This window comes from Gopherus flavomarginatus, chromosome 8 (assembly GCF_025201925.1).
Source record: "Gopherus flavomarginatus isolate rGopFla2 chromosome 8, rGopFla2.mat.asm, whole genome shotgun sequence".
Taxonomy (NCBI): domain Eukaryota; kingdom Metazoa; phylum Chordata; order Testudines; family Testudinidae; genus Gopherus; species Gopherus flavomarginatus.
The window spans coordinates 107,088,841-107,112,858 of record NC_066624.1 but is presented as its reverse complement, the minus strand read 5'-3'; the positions used below and the strand labels follow the sequence as shown (position 1 = coordinate 107,112,858).

Here is a 24,018-nt window from a genome sequence, read left to right as displayed (position 1 = left end):
TCCCCACCAAGCTGGGCCTCCTAAATCCCCAGTGGCTGGTGTTGGCAACACAGGAATCATCCTCTTCCCTTACAGCCCTGCTTGGCAGGCTGTGGGGGAGCAGCTGATGCACCTCCACCCAGAGGCAGCTGCATTTCACTGCGGTGTGAGGGGGGTCACTGTATCAACAGGTGTCCTGCCCCATCCCCGACCCCGAGGATCTGGGCTGGGATCCTGTTACCTGTGGCCTGATTAACGATTAATCAGTGCCCCTGCCCTGACCCCGGCGTCAGGGGGTGGGCTAAGTAGTGCAGAAGGGTGACAGAAGGGCCGGGGATGGTGACATAGGAAATGGGGGAGCAGCAAGGAGGGGGGCTCTGGAAGGGGTCCCCATGGGGAAACATCTCCTCCTCCTTGCATGCCCTGGGAGTCGGCACACGGAGTTCTGTCCCGCCCAATGGGGGGAGGGGGAATAGTTTTCGGCCGGAATGTTTTCGGCGTTGCACCAAACCCGGCCCGGAAGTTCCACGTGGTTTGTGGGGAAACACGTGGCAGGCGGCAGGTTCGGTTTCAGCGACAAGTTGCGGATCGGCCACGCCCCGTTATCGATGGCCCCGCCCTCATATAGGCACCACGGCGCCGCTGGGTCCGGGAGTATGGACCTTCCGCAGCTGCCGGACTCTAACGTCCGGTACCGGGACCGGTGCTTCTGGGAATCGCGGTACCGGGAAGTGGGGGCTGCTCCGGCTGAGTGGTTTGGGGGCTTATCCTGCTTCCGCGAGCAGCTGGAGGCGGAGCTGCGCCCGGGGGACCGGATCCTGGTGTTGGGTAAGTGAAACCCCCTGGGGAATCCCCCTTAGCCTCAAGGGAGCCTGGTGTTGGGTTAGGGGCACCCTGGGCTCTATCCTCTTTTTCCCATACGGGGCTGGGTCTTTTTGGTGGCCTTGTGATGGGGGTCCCCGTGTGGGATGACATGTGTTTCCACTATCCGGCACTAGCAGCGTTTTCCCCAGAAATTGAAATGGGGGTTGGGGGGTGGTTCGATAGGGGTGTGACTATGAGGGTGAAGGTGGGCTGTATGGCACCATAGTAAAAACTGAAAAATATTTCAGGACCATTTTATTAGATTTAACTCATGTTTTACAATCATCACACAAAAGTAAAGTTGGCTACTCAAGCCTTCTATGAAGCACAACGTCTAAATCCTTCTTGGTTTCTTGTTATAATTTTGCCCAACTCTGTTAATGAACTTCTTGAATGCGATGTGGTCATCTTTGGTGGCTTCTCGTGTGTCTGGTACGTCCATTCCTTCAATTGATACGCTCATTAGTTCATTCACATGATCAGGCAGAAGGCGACTTCTTTTAGAACACAAAGATCTATTCAATGATGAAAAAGAACGCTCAGCTGTAGCTCTTGTGACTGGGAGTAGCAAGAGATGAATTCCTACTTCTTTCATCCCAGGAAACAGAACACAAAGATCCGGTCGAGCCACTAGTGATGATAAAAAAAGAAGATGAAGCCAAATCTTCATTCGTTGGTTGTATGATATTCCACTCTGTTCAAATTCTCTAGTCTGTCCTGAGCACCTGGCAGCCCCATTGCTGGTAGTGCCTCGCTCCACTCAACTGTCGTGTTTTTATAGGACAGGGATCTGTAAAAGCTACATAGAGGTTGAGTAGAATCTAGAAGTCGCTGTTGTAGATTTTTAAGAATCAAGACTGTGTACTTTTTTCAGTGTCTTAGCAAACACTTCTTGTCTTCTTCACTTAAGGATTCAATATAAATGTCTTCATTAGTCAACTTCTGGACTGAAAACCTTGCTTCTTCCAGTATTTTTTTCAGTGGATAGCTCTCTGATCCACATGCAGCTTCTATTGCTGGACAAAGGTTTACTGCTGTTGTAGCAGATGCCTGGATGGCATTGTTTAATGACCCAAGTGGTTTCAACAGTAGACTTACAAGAGAGAGAGAATGGCAATAGTCTTCTCTGAATTTAGTAGCAGAAGTAATCCACCAGCCTCGCTACTTAGATCCATCCCATCTTGGTAGATAATTTCCAAAGCCAGTAATAATAATATCTGGAGTAATTTTAAGACCACAGCCAAGGATCAATTGCTCATGAGAAAGCCAGAGGGTTTTCCCAGGTTGGACTAATTTGAACTTCAGTCCCAGTGTATCTTCTTATCTTCCAAGATATTTAGTCTTTTTGGACTCTTGCTGAAAAAAGAATATAAGGAAGACGTTAAATGTGTAGCTTTTTAAATGTCTTTTTGAAGTGTCTGCAGCTCGTACTAGCGCTCGGTGGAGTAGATGGCCTCTGCAGTGCGCATAGGAGAGATTAGGGTTACACTTTTCTCTGAGCAAAGCTTGTACTCCACCATGTCTTCCAGAGCACTTTGCAGCTCCATCAGAGGCACAAGCAGCCATCTGTTTGGGGTCGAATTGACAAGCATTTAACTCTAACATGTGGGTTGTCACAGATGCAGCCGATGTGTCATCTAGAAATGCATCTATTGGCCTACCCTTGACATCAAGATAACGCACACAATGACTTGCTGCCCATTTGCATCGGTGCATTCATCAGCCACGTATGCAAATGTTTTGAATGTGGTGAGAGAATTCTTCACTTTTTCAACTGTTGAGTCTTTCACTGTTGTACCACATGTTTCTAGCCATCTTCCTGGGAAGTAGCCTTGAGAACCTGGCACAGGGGTAGCCTCATCTACCTGAGCCTGCTGGCAGTTCAGAAAGAAAGCTCTGAGACCCCTGACCTGCCCCCTCTCATCTCCAGGATTGTTCTCTCTGGAGCCTAACGATGTATTGAGTGTTAATGTTGTTAATTGTTTCATTGCTGATCATTGCAGTAGAGAAATCCAGTGACTGGGATTGTACGGGGAGCCTGAGCAGAGCATCATCCCTTTACCTACATCTCCACCCTGGGTTGGGCATTTCAAGGCGTGGAAGGGGAAGGTACTGGAGAGTGAGCAGCTGCTGTTGTCCAGGATGGGCGGCAGCTGCACCAAGGGCCTGGGGGCACAGGATCAATGGCAAGTTTCATCTGGATTCCCTCCCAGCAGCTGTGCGGAAGGCCTGGACTGTGTGGGAAGGTCTCTGAGTCAGTGGTCCTTGAATGTGGCCTTTCTGGGGCTGAGTGCTGCAGGGTGGGCAGGGGAGAACGTGGATTGGTCTTTCCCTTTCTCTGGGGCAGTAACTGGCTGCTTCTGAGAGGGGTTGTAGTGACCTTAGTGCAGAACTCCACTGTGCCTCCTCACCGACCCAGAGAGGAGAGTGCCCGCTACTGCCGCAAATGTGCCTCCCGCTCTGGGTAGCTCCTGAGAGCTGACCCCCTGCAGCCTGTTGGAAATTTCCCTGGTAGATTTATTAAGGTTTTACCACAACTCAGTTTCCACACAAACATTCCTTTATTAGTCCAAAGGCCACTTGGCACTGGTTACATCCAAAATATCAACATAATTAGATTAACCCTTGTATTCTACCACCAGCAACATAAGAACGGCCAGACTTGGTCAGACCAAAGGTCTATCCAGCCCAGTATCCTGTCCTCCGACAGTAGCTGATCCCAGGTGCCCCGAAGAGAATGAACAGAAAAGGTCGCCATAAAGTGATCCATCCCCTGTTGCCCATTCCCAGCTTCTGGCAAACAGAGTCTAGGGACACCATCCCTGCCCATTCTGGCTGATAGCCATTGATGGACCTATCCTCCATGAACTTATCTAGCTCTTTATTGAACCCTACTATAGTCTTGGCCTTCACAACATTCTCTGGCAATGAGTTCCAAAGGTTGACTGTGCATTGTGTGAAGAAATACTTCCTTTTGTTTGTTAAACCTGCTGCCTGTTAATTTCATTTGGTGACCCCTAGTTCTTGTGTTATGGAAAGGAGTAAATAACACTTCTTTATTTACTTTTTCCACACCAGTCATGGATTTTATAGACCTTTATCATATCCTCCCTTAGTCGTCTCCAGGGTGGACTTGATTTAAATCTCTCATCAGGAAGACTCAATTTTAATCATGGTTTTCTACATAAAAGTGCATTCTTGTTGGTTGGTATAACCTTAATATATGTTCTTCACAACTCAGAGATAGATGTAGGTTCCATTTTTAGAAGGTACACACTATACATTTTTAAACGGTGATTTCTTTTGAAAACTTTTCAGATTAGTTTTACAGCTATATCAGAAGATGAATGATCGGTTATTTCATTTACCAAAGATAATTGAAGCAGGTATTTATGATGTCATTGGGAGGTGAATGATCTCCAATTAATATTTGGAGGATTTTCTTGCCATGCTGTATTTGGAGGCGAACATCACCAGACATTTTAAATTGTTTTATTTAACTAAAACAACAACATTAAGTATTCTGGGTTTTTTTTTCTTCAACAGCAAACGTAATATTTTCACAAAAAAGCATATGTCCCTCACTTCTCACATTTATCTCCAGACTTCTTCTCCTGTCCAGATCTAATCAGCTCCAAATAATCTTCAGTTTATTTAACTCTTTGAAACTTTGTGCTTTTCCTTTTAGAGAGAGGTAAGGGATTGACTCTATGTACACAAATTTGCAGAGGGACAATAGGGTTGAGGTCTGTTATTTCTCACCCCTATATATTTATTTATTTAAAAACATATTTGCTGTTAACAAGCCTGTTACCTCCGCGGAGACAAATCCAGTTTGAGAACTGCAAAACCTAAGCATCTCTGATGGTATCTTCTAGACTGAGCACTGAGTTCCATTGGGTAGGTAGAAAGATTAACCCAAATAATCTATGCAGAAGCCACTGGAACCCCATGAGATTGGGTCCCTAATCCAGGAATACATTGTCTCGCACTATAGAACTAGAATTTATAATCCCTGTTCCATTATATGAGACATTATAATGCAAAGATGTATCTTAATTAAAACTATCTTTTGGTTGTTTTCTTCAAAAAGCTTTATATTAAAAAGTCTGTTTTTAATTAATAAATCAGTGCGAGAAGATACCACACCATCTGGAAGGAAGGTCCCGATTATGGGATTGTTTCCCTCTGCTCCAGTTGGATGTTCTCCTTCCCTGAGGCTTTCATCCTCCTCAGTAGCACAGAGCCTGTCAGACCAGGGGTGGGACCGTTGTACTGTGTCCCAGAAAGTCTCATCTATGTACCTCTCTGTCTCCCTCAGCTCCTCCAGCTCAGCCACCCTGGTCTCCAAAGCCCGTACACGGTCTCTGAGGGCCAGGAACTCCTTGCACTGAATGCACACACATGCCACCAGCCCATAGGGCGGGTAATCCTCCATGCTGCATTGGGTGCACTAAACTAGGTAGTCCCCACTCTGTTGCTGGACTCCTGCCTTCATCCTCTTTTTTACTCTCGCAGCTCGTTGCTTTGTTTTCATCAGGGGGTGTCTTTTGGCTTAAGTTTAAGGAATGTTAGTGTTTGTAGCCCCCCACTCTCCCTCTAAACTACCTCACAAAACTCCCATTAGCCGCTCCTGTTCCAAAAGCCTCATTAAGCTCTCGGCTTTGCCTAGCAGGCTGCTAGGCTCAGCACCCAACCAGTCAACACATGGTCCCCCAAACAACCAGACCACACGGTATATTTCAGTCGAGCAGCAAGCACAACACACACTCTCACAAACTTACCCCAAGGAGCATGTAATCGCTCTTCCTCCACCTGGAGAAGTTCCTCGCAAAGCTCCTCTGTTAGCCTCTCTGATACATACAATACAGTGATCAGCATGCACCCGACTACGCCAACCAGGTCAGGCCCAGGAGACATCTTCCGCCAGAGGGGTAAGGAAAAGCTCTGACTGCTCGAAGAGGTGCTAACAAACAAGCGATGTCTTTGCTGGTGGTTGGACCTTAGCTAAAGGCAATTGAAGCAGTTTAGGGCTGCACTCTGCTTGTCAAGGTTTTTTTCCCTTCTCTCTCTACCATATTTTGTCCCTGACTACTGCACTGAGCATTTCTATCCAATTTATTCACTGCACCTGGTACCCAATTAACTGTTTTTCTTTAAGGTTTGGGCTAAGCAACAGGTCTAAACAAGGGAATGCTGCTATTCCAAAGGGTCCCTGTGCATTTAACACACAGTCCTTGTTTCTCACCATTTCTCTTTTTGGTCACATGCTTTGGGCCTGTCACTCACGCTAAGATCCAAACTCAATTTAAAACCATAGCTCACGGAGAGCTATTGTGGCCTGTGTTGCTACATGTCCTGAGATGGTGTTGGGTGTGGGTGTGTTCTAACCCTCCCCACCCTCCCATTCCTGGGTTTTCCACAGCCCCTGCTCTATCTGGCTAGTCAGTCACTTCAGGCACATAATAAGCCTGATCTATGCTACAGGAAATGCCCCTTGCTGCCAGTGGGTGTCAGTAATGTGTGCAGGAGGGTGGTGTGGCTGCAGGTGTAACCAAGGACATGCCTTGCCCAGCTCTGGTTCAGCCGCACTCGTTGCTGATGTCCATTGTTGGTGCTAGGCAAGTCCTGAGCCTGGACACTGGCCCAGCAGGGCGAGTGAAAGGTTTGGGGCTAGCGCAGATCCTTGTCCCAGGGAGGAAGCTGTTTGTGGAGCAGAGGGGCTATAAGGTGCCAGCTCGGCTTGCATAGCTTATCCCTCCAAGGTGATGTCCATATGTGCCAGCCCACCCCTTATTCCCCTGTCCCCCCAAGACTTGATGGAGGAAGCAGGCCTCTGGCCTGCAGTCTGAGCAACCCGTTCCATAGATCATAGAGCTGCATCCTGTGTGTGTACACCATATCCGTCTGCGAGGCCATCAAGGGCCCCCTTGTTCCAGGGTGACCTTGGCAGCAGAGGATGCATTGGGGACCCCGAATTTCTGCTGCAGAGGTAACCTCTAGAACAGTGGTCTCCAAACTTTTTTGATCGCGTGCCCCTATCAGTAAAAAAAAAAATAAAATTTTGAGCACGCACCCCCTGCCACTCCATTTTTGCCGCCCCAAACCAAATAAAAATAAAAAGGCACTCAGATGCCTTCAGAGCAAAAATAAATAAATAAAAAGCTGCCTGAACTGCTGCACACCCCAAAGAATCCTCTTGCGCACCCCACTTTGGAGACCACTGCGCTAGAAAACTAGTATTGTACCTGCCAGTTTCTCCCAAGCGCCACCAGGGGGCAGCATGGCCCTTTCAAGCAGCATTGGGGGTGCTGGACACTGCCAGACTCACTTCCAAGCCCTGTTGTGGGCGAGTGCAGAGCTCAGGGTGGGGGAGGCCCTGGGCTCTTGGGGCTGCCCCTGTGAGCTGGCCTAGGGCCAGGGCTGCATCCCAGGGCAAAGCCTGCTGGGCTCACTGCAGCAGTGGGTTTGTGTTTGGGGGCTCCAAGCCCTTCTGGGGGCTGCTCTGCAAACCCACTCTGGGGGGACCCACTGCTCTGCTGGGGGTGTCTGGGATTGTGATCCCTCTGCTGGCCTCCTTGTGCAGCGTCTCCTCCTCGGTCTCTGGCCCCTCTTCCCTGCCTCCCCTTGGGCATCTCTGGGGAAAACCCGCTGCTCTTTCCGGGCATGCTTTGCTAATGAGATTCCTGCACCCCTGTCTGTTGCACCTGAGAGCTGTGAGGATGTCTGGGAGTTTCTGCCTGAGATCCTCAGCCGGGCTTCGCGGTCACCCCTCTGCTCTCCTCTGAGGCCTTGCTGCATCAGAAGAGCTCACGCTGCTCTCCTCCGCCTGCAGTGGGCCCAGAACCCATGGGGAGAACTGAGGAAATGGGAGAGAACCCAGGAGTTCTGACTCCGCCCACGGCATGCGGAATGGGAACATCCATGGGAGGGAGTTCAGTGCCCTTGTGGCCCCCTCGGCTAGAGCTGCGGATCCTGTGCCTGATGTGAGCGGGGCCTGGCAGCGGGGATCTGAGGACTCACGTAGCCCAAGCCGGGCTGGGATTGTTCTTCAGGGGTGGGGATCTGCCTGGGCTGGTGCCACCCTGTCCTGGGCTGCGTGGGAGCTGTCTCCTGTTGCTGGTGAGGTCTGAGGTTACTCCAGGCAGGGCTGGGACTGAGCAGCGCCTCTCCCTTGTGGGCTCTGTGCTCAAGGGAGGGAATGGGGTTTTACAGAGGCCCTGAAGCCCAGTATGAGGGATGAGTCTCCCCAGCCTAGGATCACTTACCCAGGGCTGGTCCCCAATCTGTCCTGTGGTGTCCTGTCCCCCCCCCCCTTTCCCCCAACGTGCTTAGGATCTGCTGCAGTTCCCACCATCTTCCTCCTTTGGGAGAGGTGTCCAGCACCACCCCTAGCAGCTTGGGGCTCCAACCTCCTCCAGAGTCTCTCTTCTCAGGCCATTGAGAATGTTGGCTCCCAGCTCACCCCACTTCAATTGTCATCCCCCCCACCCCCCACATCTCTGCGGTGACAGGATGAAGGCCAGGGCCAGGCACTCCCTTGGGGGCACCTCCCTGCACTTCCTAGAGCCCTGGTATTTGGAGCAGACCAGCACCAGGCTGAGCTGCGAGACACCCATCGGTCTGGCTTTATATGGGGCCGTCCCTCCTCCACTGCTCCAGTGGGATGGACCAGAGAGAGAATCGAAAACCTCCCCACCTTCCTGGGTGATGAGGGTGAAAGATGGAGCTAAGGGCTTGCGACACTTCAGTGACTCTCCCCCCATTTTCTCCCCCACTGGAAATGATACTGGCCTCCTTTGTGAAGGGCTTGGAGCTCTACGGGTGCCAAGGACAGTGGAAGAGCAAAGTGCTGGGAAAGGTGAGCTCTGGGTTCCCATCCAGAGGCTTCTGTGCATCAACAATCAGGGCGTTTTCTGGTGGCAGCTGAAGAACTGTCTCCCCTCCAAGTGGGAAGAATTCCTCCTGTGGCCCCTCAGAGTACGTCTACATGGCAGCATGAGCCTAGGGTTTGAACTCTGGCTCAAACCTAACCCCCCTTCTATTTACATGCACCAATCCAGGGTCCCAGGACCCCACGAGGGTGGAGGATTTGCGCCTGACTCAAACTAGGTCCTGGGTTTCAAGCCTTTTTTTTTTTTTTTACAGTGTAGATGCAGCCACACTGAACTCATGCTCTGGGGGTCTACTTAAAAAAAACATGGGCTGGCCTTCTGTGTCCTCTGGAGAGTCAGGTTTGGACAGTAAAGTTTTCCCGCGCTGCACCACAGACCAAGGGCTAAAGGGGGTGCATTCTGGGGCGGTGCTGGGAAGTCTCAGTTGTGGGAGTTGAACTCAGGCCTGCAAAATGCAGTGTCGATGCTGGAGCCCCAGGTGCGGACCCAGGTTCAATCCTTCCTAACCTGAGGTTGCAAACCTGTTTAGATGCTCAAGCCCAGGCTCTGCTAGGTCAAGTTCTGCTAACCCTGGGCTTGCACTGCAGTGTGGACAGGCCTGAAAGGGCTTTGACTGAGAGCACGGTCCTTGCTTGCGACAACCCGCTGCGAGCCAGGGGCTTGAGACCGGAGAACAGCCATGGAGGAGCCGGCTGGCATGCGCTGTCTGCGTATCGTGGAATTGCATGTCAGTTTATGCTGCATGTCCCTCACCTTGGCAGGTGAATTTGCTGACAATTCCTGTGTGCTGACTGCATTGAGGGAGGGTATCCAGGGCTGTTGCCGGTGCCTTTTATTCTGGGCAATAAAATATTTGAAGATCCATCTATACTGCAGTGAAAACAGCCGTGGCCAGCCCGTGCTGGCTGACGAGCTCACAGGGTTATAAAATTGCAGTGTAGACTGGGATCCTCCTGCCTCATGGGGTCCCAGTGCCTGGGCTACAGCCCAAGGCCCAGTGTCCACACTGCAGTTTTATAGCCCCAGCTCAAATCAGCTGACACAGGCCAGTTGCGGCTGTTTCATTGTAGTGTAGACACACCCTGAGGGAATCAGCCTGGCCCATATCTCACATCTAGACCGAACGCGATGCTTCGGGGGGGTCTATGAAACCTCAGTTGGCCTTTAGGGAGCTGAGAGGCTAATGGGAGGAGAACGTTGGTGACCTGCAGTGCCTATGGCGAGGATGCGCTTTCGGGACGTCTGGTTCTCTGTGGTGGCTCAGGCAAAGCACTGGCCTCAGCACAGCGCTGGAATTGTTCTGTGGTAGTGAAAACCAGTTTCCAGCAGCCCTTGGCTTTGACTGGGGAGTGGTAGAGCTGCAGCTTCTTCCAATTAAAGGGGCCTCCTCATTCATGAGCATCCAAGTGCCAGCAGCACTTAAGTTGAAATGTGATGTCCGGCTATGGCCCAGCTTGTGGGGTTTGCAAGAGCCCCCGGCACAATGTGCTGTGACTCCTTCCAAATGGAGAAGACGGCACCTCAGTAGCTCACCCCTTCATGCAGGATGCCTGGGCACTTGAGAAATGACCCAGTAGTGGGGGTGACCTACTGACTAGCTGAGCAGCGACCCACAGAGCATCGGGGCTCGGGTGCTGGGAATGCCTAGCAAGGGGGTCTGTGCTGCTTGCCTGGGCAGTGCAGGAGGTGAGACCTGAGTGGGGGGGCAGCCGTTGCAGGCTTGTGACTCAGGGATGTCTGGGGCATGACTGAACCCGACACAGCAAACAGCTGACTCCTTCTGTGAACGTCGAACTCTCCCACAATTGCCGTGGGCCGGGCGGAAGAGGGACGACTGATGTCCCAGCTTCCCAGCCGCCCCTGGTGGTGCTTGGGCCAGCTGTTGTGTTCTGGTCAGAGCCCTTGTGACCATCTCGTCTCACCCAACAAGGCCCCTCGCAAACAATGGGCGAGGGCTCTGGAGCGATTCTTTGGCTGATAACTGATCTGGGTGGAAACCTTGGCTTGATCCCGTTAACAACAAGGAGCTGTTAGGACACCTGGACAAAGGGCTGAGAAGCCAGGGGGTCTTGGCTAACACAGTGTCTGCTAGTCTGGAGTTGTCAAGGTTTCTTTCCCTACTTTGAACTTCAGAGTGCAAATGTGGGGACCTGCATGAACACTGCTAAGCTTAATTACTAGCTTAGATCTGGTACACTGCCACCAGCCAGAATTTAGTGTCTGGCACACTTTCTGTTCCCCCAAAACCTTCCCTGGGGAACCCAGACCCAAACCGCTTGGATCTTAAAACAAGGAGGAATTAACCATCCCCCCTTCCTTTTTCCCCCACCAATCCCTGGTGAGTTCAGGTCCTATTCCCTTGGATCTTAAAACAAGGAAAAATCAATCAGGTTCTTAAAAAGAGAGCTTTTAATTAAAGAAAGAAAAGGTAAAAATTATTTCTGTAAAATTAGGATGGAAAATGCTTTACAGAGTACTTAGATTTATATAGCCCAGGGGAAACCCCTTCTAGCCTCAGGTTCAGAGTTACAGCAAACAGAGGTAAAAATCCTTCCAGCAAAAGAAACATTTACAAGTTGAGAAAACAAAAATAAGACTAATCCGCCTTGCCTGGCTATTACTTACAATTTTGAAACATGAAAGACTAATTCAGAAAGATTTGGAGAGCCTGGGTGTGTCTGGTTCTTCTTAGTCCCAAGAGCAAAAAAAGCACAAACAAAGACTTCCCTCCACCAAGATTTGCAAGTATCTTGTCCTCCTATTGGTCCTCTGGTCAGCTGTCAGCCAGGTTTACTGAGCCTCTTAACCCTTTACGGGCAAAAGAGACATGAACCCTTAACTATCTGTTTGAGAGGAGTACAAAGCACAGAGCTTGGAGGAGGCTAGAACCAGGAACCCGCCCAGATTTTCCCTGGTGAAGGCAGTTGCATGGCAGAGGGGGTGACCCACATTGCATGACAATGCACAGGGCGGGATGGTTGAATGTTTTTTAAAACCCAGCCCTGGCATCTGGGCATGAATTTCCAACGCATTCTTATTTTTCTAACCCCAGCACCTCGGAGCCCTGGTCTTACACCAAGCCTCTGTGGCAATAGTAGCTGTTCAAACAATGGGCCCTGCCCCAAAGAGCTTTCGATTTAAGGATAAGATGAGAGGACATGGATAGATGGGGGAGCACAAGAAAAGACTGAGACACTTTGCTGCTGCCTGTCACAATATTGTATCAGCAGTCTGGCTTTGGTCGGCACTTCCTACCCAGGGGGGTGTAGCCAATGAGGGATGGTGGCGGGGGGCGGGAATTTGCCCCAAGACCAAGTGTCTCTGTCTAGAAGAGATGAGTGGGTGGGTTGGGTATGGGGAGTGCTGGGTGCACTCTGTGGCCAGTCTCTCTGCAGGAAGGTGGCCGGAGGTGATTCCCTTCTGGCCTTGCTGTCCAAGAACAGGAGAGCGCAGCCTCGCCTAGGGTGGGGAACCTGGTCATTTTGGCCAATCCATGCCTCTGCCTGGGGAAGCAATGCAGTGTTCACCTTTGGAACTCCTTGCCAGGGGATTTTGTGAAGGCCAACAGTAGAACTGGGTTCAAAAAACCTAGACCAGTTCATGGAGGATAGGCCCATCAATGGCTACTAGCCACAGTTCAGGGTTGCCACCCAATGCTCGGGGCCCCCCCTAAAGCTCTGACTACCAGGAGGGGAAGATCTAGATCCCTCCATAATTTCCCTGTTCTGTACAGTTCCCCCTGCAGCTCTGATACTGGCTGTGGATGGAGATAAGAAGCAGGACAAGATGGCCTGTGGTCTGACCCAGTGTGGCAGCTCCTGTTCTTATAAACATGCTCACCAGGAGTGACAAGACGTGTTTGTGTCTTGGTTTGTAAAGCCTTTGGGGGTGATGGTGGGGGAGGGGGGAACTGGACAATGCCCACTGCATCCTGCCCCTCGCTGTCCTGAGCACAGTGCTTCTCCTGCGAATCAACCAGATCCCCCAGCAGGCGGCAAGGGAAGTCCATCTGGGGGATTTAGTGGGAAGGAGAGGAGGCAAAGCTTATTAATTCCACCTGGTGCTTTATCCATCTCTGATCTGGCTGCTGTTGCAGCTTTTAACCTGCTGCCTCCTTAATCCGGAGTTTTCCCCGAGTTTCCGAGCAGGTTCAGATTAACCGGGTCTAATCGCGTGATCCCTTAACAGGATCAATCTATGCGATCTGTGATTAATAGCAGCCAAATCCCCCTGGGGCTGAGGGCTTCTTAGGAAAGGTAGGAGGGGAGCCCACAGGTGTGGGGTGGGGGCTGGGGCCAAACCTGGTGGTGGGGCTGAGTATGCTAGGCCAGACGCCAGCTGGAGTAGGAAAGGGAGTGCCTCACCCAGTCTGGAGCAGGCAGGGAGCCTTGGGTGGGGGGGTTCTATGTTGGGGAGACACCCAGAGATGCACCTGCCGTGGCCTAGCTGCCACCCCTGCATGAGGCTTGGCTCGGGAGCTGCCCCAGGCCTGAGGGCGCTTGGCCAAGCCTTGGCTGTCCCAGATGCCTTTGCAGGGAGCTCCCTTGGGAGTGTGGACAGCCCGTTCCCTTCCCCGATCTGCCTCGCATGCGCTAGAAATTCACAGATGCTTCCCCCACCCCCATATCAGTTAAGCCCTGCCAGATGGTGCCAGGATGCGGTAATCTGCTCAGTGACTGGTGCCCTCTGAATCCCAGCCGCATCCCTCCCTGGTAGGTTGGCTCCCCACACAGCTCAGGGGGTGGAGGTGGGCAGGAACAGGGAGTCTGGGAGGAGTGTAGGGACCCACCGACTGGCTGCACCCAGCACTGTGACTTAGCTGCCAGAGAAACCATGTAAAGACCTTGGCCGCTGGGGGATGCACCATCTCTGCACCCCTGCCTTGCATTGGGGGGGTGCTGTGCCACTGGGAGAGCTGCCCGGTGTCTGCCCCCTAGACAGGTATGGGGGGGGCTGCATTGCTGGGGGAGATGCACTGTCTCTGCACCCCTGCCTGGCATGCGGGGGGGGGGGTTCTGGGCCTCTGGGGGGCAGACACCAGGCAGCTCTCCCAGACAGGTATGGGGGGTGGGCTGGACTGCATCGCTGAGGGAGATGCACTGTCTCTGCACCCCAGCCTGGCATGCGGGGACTATGTTGCGGGGGGAGCTGCACGCTCTGCATCCCAGCCTGGTATTGGGAGGGGGCAGTACCATGCTGTGGGGGGAGTTGCCTTTAACACCCTGCCTGTGCCCCATCTCCCTGTGAGTAGTACACTCAGAACCTGTTGCTAGTGCTGGTGTCTGAAGCCCAGGGTGTGGCAGGGACGGCTGAGTCCTTCCATGTCACCAGAGGATCCAGTTCTGGTGTTTGTGCTGCCCCGAGTGCTCTCCTTGCCCCAGACCACTCTGACATGGGCAGGCCCCGGTAAATCCCAAACTGAAGTCTCTGATCTGCCCGACCCGGAGTGGGGCAGGGCAGAATCTGGCTCCCTCTTCCCTGGTTCTCTGGTGTTGGGTTCCTGGCCAAACCCCTCTAGTCCCCGGTGAAGCTGGCCAGGCTGCCTGTGGAGGACAGAGTTCAGCAGGGCTGGGATCTGTGTCCCCAGTTGCCATGTGGGATGGAGCAGAGTCTTTTGGCTCCTCTGCCCGGGCACACCTGCCCACGTGTGTGGACGCACGGGAGAGGCGGCGCCTATGACATTAAAATGGAATTTGCAAACTCTCATTAAGTGCAGCTTTGTCTCTAAGTTAATGACACCCCCCCTGCACCCCTTCCCTTCCCAAAACTGACTGCTCTTGGAGTCACAAAGCAGAACGGGAGGAGACCAGCTCCTTCCCACTGGGGCTGGCCCCTCTCGCCATTGCTGGTCTCCAGGCCTTAGTCAAGATTTAAACGATCCAAGCGCCAATTTCTGGCCACTCTTTCCCTGTTCCTGGCCCTTGTCTGCATGAGACTAGCCAGGCCCATCCTGATGAGGAGGAGGAGTGGGAGCCCCAGCTGAGTTTTGGGGCACAGGAGGCCCCACGCTGGGTCTGTGGCAGGATGTGTGTGGTTTGTGTGTGGCTCCAGAGAGGACAATATTGTAATGATGGCTGCGGAGCCAGTAGGGGGCACCCAGGCCTTTTTGGTGAGCCCCACAAAAATGGAGGCTACTACTTTTGGTATCCAGCTTCACTGGTCAGGTTGGATGCAAGTTGTTCAGTGTTTGGGCCCAGGCTAGGGCCCCGTCAGTCTGAGTGCTCTGTCTCTTCCACAGCACGTTGCAGGGTGAGGAGGCCGGCCCAGAGCTTGCTGCAGAGAGGACCTCGTGTGCCAGCTGCAGTGAAGGGAAATCACTGAGGTTTGCTGGATTAGCTGTGACAACAGACAGTCAGGCCAGACTCCTCTGCGTTCCCCAGCTTACCTGGGTGGGGGCAGGGAGTGTGTGCTATTGTCTCATCAATCTAGGGGGTGTGGGAGGCTGCTGGGAAGGGGCAGTGGGAAAGTCTCAACCTCCCGTCCCCCAATTGACTTGATAATGTGTATGACCAAGGCTTGAGCTCCTAGGTTAGCACCGCAGCAAATGGCAGCCCCTTTGCCTGAGGATCTGCCCCTGCATCCACTTACAGTGGGAAAAGTGCATCAGCTGGATCTTGCTGCTAAAATGACTGGCACTGAAACAGTTAACACTGACATTTGAATAGTCTTCTGTAGGTTCCAGAGTTAACAGCCAACTGAGCTGGCTGGGGCAGCCGGCTCCTGCTCCCCAGCTGTGAAACACCCAGGGCTCTTCTTGGGGCCACAGAACCACTCCTGCAGTTCATGGACCCATCTGCATTGGTTTACTCTCAACTGGGCATCTGCCTTGGCCGGCTCTAACCTGGCCATCCTCCTTTTTGCAGGCTGTGGAAACAGTTCCCTGAGCTCCGACCTGTTCCAGCTTGGCTACACGGATGTTACCAGCATTGACTACTCTCCGGTGTGCATCGCGGGCATGCGAGCCCGCTACGCCCGGTGCCAGGGCCTGCAGTGGGTGGTGATGGACGCTCGGGACTTGGCCTTCGCAGACGGCACCTTCGATGTGGTTCTGGAGAAGGGCATGCTGGATTCCATGATGGTGGCAGAGATGGACCCCTGGAACGTGTCGCCAGAGACCATAGCGCTGCTGGACCAGGTGCTGAAGGAGGTGAGTGGGCAGGACTCCGAGGTCGTTAGAGGCTCTGATCCTCTTACTGCAGTCAGGGCAGCGTAGGACTAGACTTGGGCCCAGCTGGGATGTGGGCTCATATCCCCAGTGCTGACACCTTGACACCTGCTCGTGCAAGCATCTGGCGGTAATGGCTGGCCTCGGTCGGAATGGGCAATCAGGTGCCCTCGAAGGGCAAGGCCCTGTCTCCAGACAGCAGCTCCACCAGGCTTGCTGGGAAAGGCTTGGCTGTGAAGGGGCCCATGTGTTAAAGCTTGCCAGGCGTGGTGGACACGCAATGTGAATGTGTGACAAAGCTGGGACTGAGCATCCCTTCCACCCACAGGAGAACGGCCCCGGCTGCCTGACTGCTCCAAAGCCAGGGGCAGAGTTGACTCGGCCCAGCCCAGCCCTTGGCCCTTGTCCAGGTGGGAGCCAAGCGGCATTGGGATCAGGTCTTGGCTCAATTCTATGCTCTCATCTATGGGTCTGGGGGAGCTGCCTCTCCCCAAATCGGAGTGCTAGTGGCTCCTCCCCACCCACGCCCTCCATATGGAGCTCTTCCACTACCAGCATCTCCCCCAGCTACCGGGGCACATCCCAGCCATTCCCCCTCCTCCTGCAGAACTCCTGGGAACTGCTGAACAGTGAGACACTGGAGAGAATACAGTGTCCGTGGCTTGGCCCAGTGACCTCTGGCCACTGGTGATCTTGCTCTGCCCCAGGGCTGTGTCCTGAGGTTGGGGAGGGGAGATGCTCTTGTGTTCCTTGCTGGTCTTTCAGAGATGGCTGGTTTTGGCAGGGCAGGGATGTTGGTCCACAAAACTGCCGGATGGGCATGTCTGAAGACAACACCAGGATGGCAAAAGCAGGTGGGGAGGAACTGTGGGTCGAGATTGAGTGGCTTCAGTAGAGCTGGGAGCCCAGGGCAGGTATGGCAGAGGGGGCTGCAGATTGGCACAGAGGGGCACTGGCAGAGCTGGGTGGGGGGGAGCCCAGGGCAGGGATAGCAGAGGGGGCTGCAGATTGGCACAGAGGGGCACCGGCAGAGCTGGGCGAGGGGGCAGCCCAGGGCAGGGATGGCAGAGGGAGCTGCAGATTGGCACAGAGGGGCACCGGCAGAGCTGGGTGGGGGGGGAGCCCAGGGCTGGGATGGCAGGGGGAGCTGCAGATTGGCACAGAGGGGCACCGGCAGAGCTGGGTGGGGGGGAGCCCAGGGCTGGGATGGCAGGGGGAGCTGCAGATTGGCACAGAGGGGCACCGGCAGAGCTGGGGGGGGGAGAGCCCAGGGCAGGGATGGTAGAGGGGGCTGCAGATTGGCACAGAGGGGCACCGGCAGAGCTGGGTCGGGGGGAGGAGCCCAGGGCTGGGATGGCAGAGGGAGCTGCAGATTGGCACAGAGGGGCACCGGCAGAGCTGGGTCGGGGGGAGGAGCCCAGGGCTGGGATGGCAGGGGGAGCTGCAGATTGGCACAGAGGGGCACCGGCAGAGCTGGGTCGGGGGGAGGAGCCCAGGGCAGGAATGGCAGGGGGAGCTGCAGATTGGCACAGAGGGGCACCGGCAGAGGTGGGTGGGGGGGAGGAGCCCAGGGCTGGGATGGCAGGGGGAGCTGCAGATTGGCACAGAGGGGCACCGGCAGAGCTGGGGGGGGGAGAGCCCAGGGCAGGGATGGCAGGGGGAGCTGCAGATTGACACAGAGGGGCACCGGCAGAGCTGGGTGGGGGGGAGCCCAGGGCAGGGATGGCAGAGGGAGCTGCAGATTGGCACAGAGGGGCACCGGCAGAGCTGGGTGGGGGAGCCCAGGGCTGGGATGGCAGCGGGGGCTGCAGAGTGGCACAGAGGGGCACCGGCAGAGCTGGGGGGGGGAGAGCCCAGGGCAGGGATGGCAGCAGGGGCTGAAGATTGGCACAGAGGGGCACTGGCAGAGCTGGGTGGGGGAGGAGCCCAGGGCTGGGATGGCAGGGGGAGCTGCAGATTGGCACAGAGGGGCACCGGCAGAGCTGGGTCGGGGGGAGGAGCCCAGGGCTGGGATGGCAGGGGGAGCTGCAGATTGGCACAGAGGGGCACCGGCAGAGCTGGGGGGGAGAGCCCAGGGCAGGGGTGGCAGGGGGAGCTGCAGATTGACACAAAGGGGCACCGGCAGAGCTGGGGGGGGGGAGCCCAGGGCTGGGATGGCAGGGGGAGCTGCAGATTGGCACAGAGGGGCACCGGCAGAGCTGGGTAGGGGGGAGCCCAGGGCTGGGATGGCAGCAGGGGCTGCAGAGTGGCACAGAGGGGCACCGGCAGAGCTGGGGGGGGGAGAGCCCAGGGCAGGGATGGTAGAGGGGGCTGCAGATTGGCACAGAGGGGCACTGGCAGAGCTGGGTGGGGGGGAGGAGCCCAGGGCTGAGATGGCAGGGGGAGCTGCAGATTGGCACAGAGGGGCACCGGCAGAGCTGGGGGGGGGAGAGCCCAGGGCAGGGATGGCAGGGGGAGCTGCAGATTGACACAGAGGGGCACCGGCAGAGCTGGGTAGGGGGGAGCCCAGGGCTGGGATGGCAGCAGGGGCTGCAGAGTGGCACAGAGGGGCACCGGTAGAGCTGGGGGGGGGAGAGCCCAGGGCAGGGATGGCAGCAGGGGCTGCAGATTGGCACAGAGGGGCACTGGCAGAGCTGGGTGGGGGGGAGCCCAGGGCAGGGATGGCAGAGGGAGCTGCAGATTGGCAGAGAGGGGCACCGGCAGAGCTGGGTGGGGGGGGAGCCCAGGGCTGGGATGGCAGGGGGAGCTGCAGATTGGCACAGAGGGGCACCGGCAGAGCTGGGTGGGGGGGAGGAGCCCAGGGCTGGGATGGCAGAGGGAGCTGCAGATTGGCACAGAGGGGCACCGGCAGAGCTGGGTGGGGGGGGAGCCCAGGGCTGGGATGGCAGCGGGGGCTGCAGATTGGCACAGAGGGGCACCGGCAGAGCTGTGGGGGGGAGCCCAGGGCTGGGATGGCAGCGGGGGCTGCAGAGTGGCACAGAGGGGCACCGGCAGAGCTGTGGGGGGGAGCCCAGGGCTGGGATGGCAGCGGGGGCTGCAGAGTGGCACAGAGGAGCACTGGCAGAGCTGGGGGGGGGGAGAGCCCAGGGCAGGGATGGCAGAGGGAGCTGCAGATTGACACAGAGGGGCACCGGCAGAGCTGGGTGGGGGGGGAGCCCAGGGCTGGGATGGCAGGGGGAGCTGCAGATTGGCACAGAGGGGCACCGGCAGAGCTGGGTGGGGGGGGAGCCCAGGGCTGGGATGGCAGGGGGGGCTGCAGATTGGCACAGAGGGGCACCGGCAGAGCTGGGTGGGGGGGGAGCCCAGGGCAGGGATGGCAGGGGGAGCTGCAGATTGGCACAGAGGGGCACCGGCAGAGCTGGGTGGGGGGGGAGCCCAGGGCTGGGATGGCAGGGGGAGCTGCAGATTGGCACAGAGGGGCACCGGCAGAGCTGTGGGGGGGAGCCCAGGGCTGGGATGGCAGCGGGGGCTGCAGATTGGCACAGAGGGGCACCGGCAGAGCTGCGGGGGGGAGCCCAGGGCAGGGATGGCAGCGGGGGCTGCAGATTGGCACAGAGGGGCACCGGCAGAGCTGAGGGGGGGGAGCCCAGGGCAGGGGTGGCAGAGGGAGCTGCAGATTGACACAGAGGGGCACCGGCAGAGCTGGGTAGGGGGGAGCCCAGGGCTGGGATGGCAGCAGGGGCTGCAGAGTGGCACAGAGGGGCACCGGTAGAGCTGGGGGGGGGAGAGCCCAGGGCAGGGATGGCAGCAGGGGCTGCAGATTGGCACAGAGGGGCACTGGCAGAGCTGGGTGGGGGGGGAGCCCAGGGCTGGGATGGCAGGGGGAGCTGCAGATTGGCACAGAGGGGCACCGGCAGAGCTGGGTGGGGGGGAGGAGCCCAGGGCTGGGATGGCAGAGGGAGCTGCAGATTGGCACAGAGGGGCACCGGCAGAGCTGGGTGGGGGGGGAGCCCAGGGCTGGGATGGCAGCGGGGGCTGCAGATTGGCACAGAGGGGCACCGGCAGAGCTGTGGGGGGGAGCCCAGGGCTGGGATGGCAGCGGGGGCTGCAGAGTGGAACAGAGGGGCACCGGCAGAGCTGTGGGGGGGAGCCCAGGGCTGGGATGGCAGCGGGGGCTGCAGAGTGGCACAGAGGAGCACTGGCAGAGCTGGGGGGGGGAGAGCCCAGGGCAGGGATGGCAGAGGGAGCTGCAGATTGGCACAGAGGGGCACCGGCAGAGCTGAGGGGGGGGAGCCCAGGGCAGGGGTGGCAGAGGGAGCTGCAGATTGACACAGAGGGGCACCGGCAGAGCTGGGTAGGGGGGAGCCCAGGGCTGGGATGGCAGCAGGGGCTGCAGAGTGGCACAGAGGGGCACCGGTAGAGCTGGGGGGGGGAGAGCCCAGGGCAGGGATGGCAGCAGGGGCTGCAGATTGGCACAGAGGGGCACTGGCAGAGCTGGGTGGGGGGGGAGCCCAGGGCTGGGATGGCAGGGGGAGCTGCAGATTGGCACAGAGGGGCACCGGCAGAGCTGGGTGGGGGGGAGGAGCCCAGGGCTGGGATGGCAGAGGGAGCTGCAGATTGGCACAGAGGGGCACCGGCAGAGCTGGGTGGGGGGGGAGCCCAGGGCTGGGATGGCAGCGGGGGCTGCAGATTGGCACAGAGGGGCACCGGCAGAGCTGTGGGGGGGAGCCCAGGGCTGGGATGGCAGCGGGGGCTGCAGAGTGGCACAGAGGGGCACCGGCAGAGCTGTGGGGGGGAGCCCAGGGCTGGGATGGCAGCGGGGGCTGCAGAGTGGCACAGAGGAGCACCGGCAGAGCTGGGGGGGGGAGAGCCCAGGGCAGGGATGGCAGAGGGAGCTGCAGATTGACACAGAGGGGCACCGGCAGAGCTGGGTGGGGGGGGAGCCCAGGGCTGGGATGGCAGGGGGAGCTGCAGATTGGCACAGAGGGGCACCGGCAGAGCTGGGTGGGGGGGGAGCCCAGGGCTGGGATGGCAGGGGGGGCTGCAGATTGGCACAGAGGGGCACCGGCAGAGCTGGGTGGGGGGGGAGCCCAGGGCAGGGATGGCAGGGGGAGCTGCAGATTGGCACAGAGGGGCACCGGCAGAGCTGGGTGGGGGGGGAGCCCAGGGCTGGGATGGCAGGGGGAGCTGCAGATTGGCACAGAGGGGCACCGGCAGAGCTGCGGGGGGGAGCCCAGGGCAGGGATGGCAGCGGGGGCTGCAGATTGGCACAGAGGGGCACCAGCAGAGCTGAGGGGGGGGAGCCCAGGGCTGGGATTGCAGCGGGGGCTGCAGATTGACACAGAGGGGCACTGGCAGAGCTGGGGGGGGGGAGCCCAGGGCAGGGATGGCAGAGGGAGCTGGAGATTGGCACAGAGGGGCACCGGCAGAGCTGGGTGGGGGGGGAGCCCAGGGCTGGGATGGCAGCGGGGGCTGCAGATTGGCACAGAGGGGCACCGGCAGAGCTGGGGGGGGGAGCCCAAGGCTGGGATGGCAGGGGGGGCTGCAGATTGGCACAGAGGGGCACCGGCAGAACTGAGGGGGGGAGCCCAGGGCTGGGATGGCAGAGGGGGTGCAGATTGACACAGAGGGGCACCGGCAGAGCTGGGGGGGGAGAGCCCAGGGCAGGGATAGCAGAGGAGGCTGCAGATTGGCACAGAGGGGCACCGGCAGAGCTGGGTGGGGGGGGAGCCCAGGGCAGGGATGGCAGAGGGAGCTGGAGATTGGCACAGAGGGGCACCGGCAGAGCTGGGTGGGGGGGGAGCCCAGGGCTGGGATGGCAGCGGGGGCTGCAGATTGGCACAGAGGGGCACCGGCAGAGCTGGGGGGGGGAGCCCAAGGCTGGGATGGCAGGGGGGGCTGCAGATTGGCACAGAGGGGCACCGGCAGAACTGAGGGGGGGAGCCCAGGGCTGGGATGGCAGAGGGGGCTGCAGATTGGCACAGAGGGGCACCGGCAGAGCTGGGTGGGGAGAGCCCAGGGCAGGGATAGCAGAGGGGGCTGCAGATTGGCACAGAGGGGCACCGGCAGAGCTGGGTGGGGGGGAGCCCAGGGCTGGGATGGCAGCGGGGGCTGCAGATTGGCACAGAGGGGCACCGGCAGAGCTGAGGGGGGAGAGCCCAGGGCAGGGATAGCAGAGGGGGCTGCAGAGTGGCACAGAGGGGCACCGGCAGAGCTGGGTGGGGGGGAGGAGCCCAGGGCAGGGATGGCAGCGGGGGCTGCAGATTGGCACAGAGGAGCACCGGCAGAGCTGGGGGGGGGAGCCCAGGGCAGGGATGGCAGCGGGGGCTGCAGATTGGCACAGAGGGGCACCGGCAGAGCTGGGGGGGGGGAGCCCAGGGCAGGGATGGCAGCGGGGGCTGCAGAGTGGCACAGAGGAGCACCGGCAGAGCTGGGGGGGCTGCAGATTGGGACTGGGGCAGGACGTGGCCCTGTGGCTGGGACTGGCTCCTTGGAAAGAGTTAACTCTGCGGTTTTGGGTCTGTTAAGGGTGTGAAATTCCTCTCCCCTGTTCCTCCCCAGTACAGTGACTCATCAGGGTTGCCATGGTGATGTGGCCGCAGAGCCTGTTGCCTGCACATCGTTTCAGTGGCTCACCCTTTGTTGTGTTTGGGCCAGCGCTAGCCTGGGAAGCTGGCAGTGGCCATGGGGGCAGCAGGTCCCTGCCTGGCTGTTAGTGCAGGTGATGAGAGCTTGGCTTCACCCTGCCTTGTGGGGGAGCAAGAGCCAGGGGGAAGCTCCGGTTGTGTGTCAGGGGAACTGCCTGTCAGGAAGATGGAGCTGGCTATGGAATCTCCTCCCAGGGAAGGTCTGGCATAGGGGGCCTTGCACTGGGGCTCCGGAGACCTGGATTCTCTTCCCACCTCGGCCCTGCTGTCTGACCCTGGGCAAGTCACTTCCCCTCCCACCTGTTGTCCAATGAGGCTGTAAATTCTCTGGCTCAGGAATGGTCTCTCGCTGTCTGTGCAGCGCCCAGCACCGTGGGTCCCTGCTCTCAGTTGGGACATCTGCGTGTGTCACTGATCCATAGGGTTAGTGTGCCTCTGACCTTTCCGGGAGGGCAGCCCATATAGCTCTAGGCCCTCAGCCAGCACTTCTTATGAAAGTCAGCCCCACAGCCTCACTACCCCAATCATGGAGGAAAAGTCCATCAGTGGCTATTAGACAGGATGGACAGGGATGGTGTCCTTAGCCTGTGTTTGCCAGAAGCTGGGAATGGGCGACAGGGGATGTATCACTTGGTGATTCCCTGTTCTGTTCATTCCGTCTGGGGAACCTGGCATTGACCACGGTCAGAAGACAGGATACTGGGCTAGATGGACCTTTGGTCTGACCCAGTGGGGCCGTTCTTACGTTCTTATGATACTGGCACACAGGCTAAAGCATCCCTGTGTCTCATTGTGCAGCAGGACTTTACTTCTTTGGCAGCAATGCAATGCACAGATGTTCTTTCTCTTTGCAAAATGGCGCTTTCACAACACACCGAAATATTTCTTAGTCAGCTGGAATACAGCGTGTAGGGTCCTGAGGTTAGGCCATGCATGTAAGCTTTACCTTGCTGCAGCATTACCTACCTCTGTAGCCCAAAGCATCCAGCATCTCGTCTTTCCCTCACTGGTAGCCAATTCTTACACTCACTCTGAACACCTTCATCTTCTGTTTCCAGTTACTCAGGACGGGTCTGCACGTCTTGCTTCCCCCTAGCAGCCAATCCTTACAAGTTCCTGTCTGGTCCTGGGCTTTCCATTGACTCTCCCAGGCAATTGCATCCATGCCTTGACAGTCTCTGATCGTTCATTAGAACCAACAACCCAGCCATGCCTCTTGCCTACCGAGATTAACTCTTTCAGCCCTACCAGGTTTCCAGACAGCGTGGGTAAAATGAGGCAGTGTCTACACTACAGAGTTTATGTTGGCCTAGCCGGGGCAGCTCTAGGCTTTTTGCCACCCCAAGCATGGCAGGCAGGCTGCCTTTGGCGGCTTGCCTGCGGAGGGTCCTGGCCTAGCCTCTAGTGTAGACCCAGTGTACACTGACAGGAGTTTTTCCACCCATATAGGAACACCACTTCTCTGAATGTTATTAGCTAATTCTTCTATCGGCAGGGCTGCATCTTCACGGGTTGGGTTGGCATTGCT

The 24,018-nt window shown here is 57.2% G+C and overlaps 1 protein-coding gene across 1 annotated transcript in view; it reads left to right on the top strand.

Annotated features, from left to right (window-relative positions):
- The first annotated feature begins 537 nt into the window (after positions 1-537).
- The window catches only part of EEF1AKMT4 (EEF1A lysine methyltransferase 4), a 33,156-nt gene continuing 9,675 nt past the window's right edge, over positions 538-24,018 (top strand). The window contains exons 1-2 of the mRNA XM_050964309.1: positions 538-807; positions 15,602-15,885. Of these exons, the coding sequence (XP_050820266.1) occupies positions 588-807; positions 15,602-15,885 (504 nt within the window). The 5' untranslated portion in view covers positions 538-587. The remainder of the gene's footprint in view (positions 808-15,601; positions 15,886-24,018) is intronic.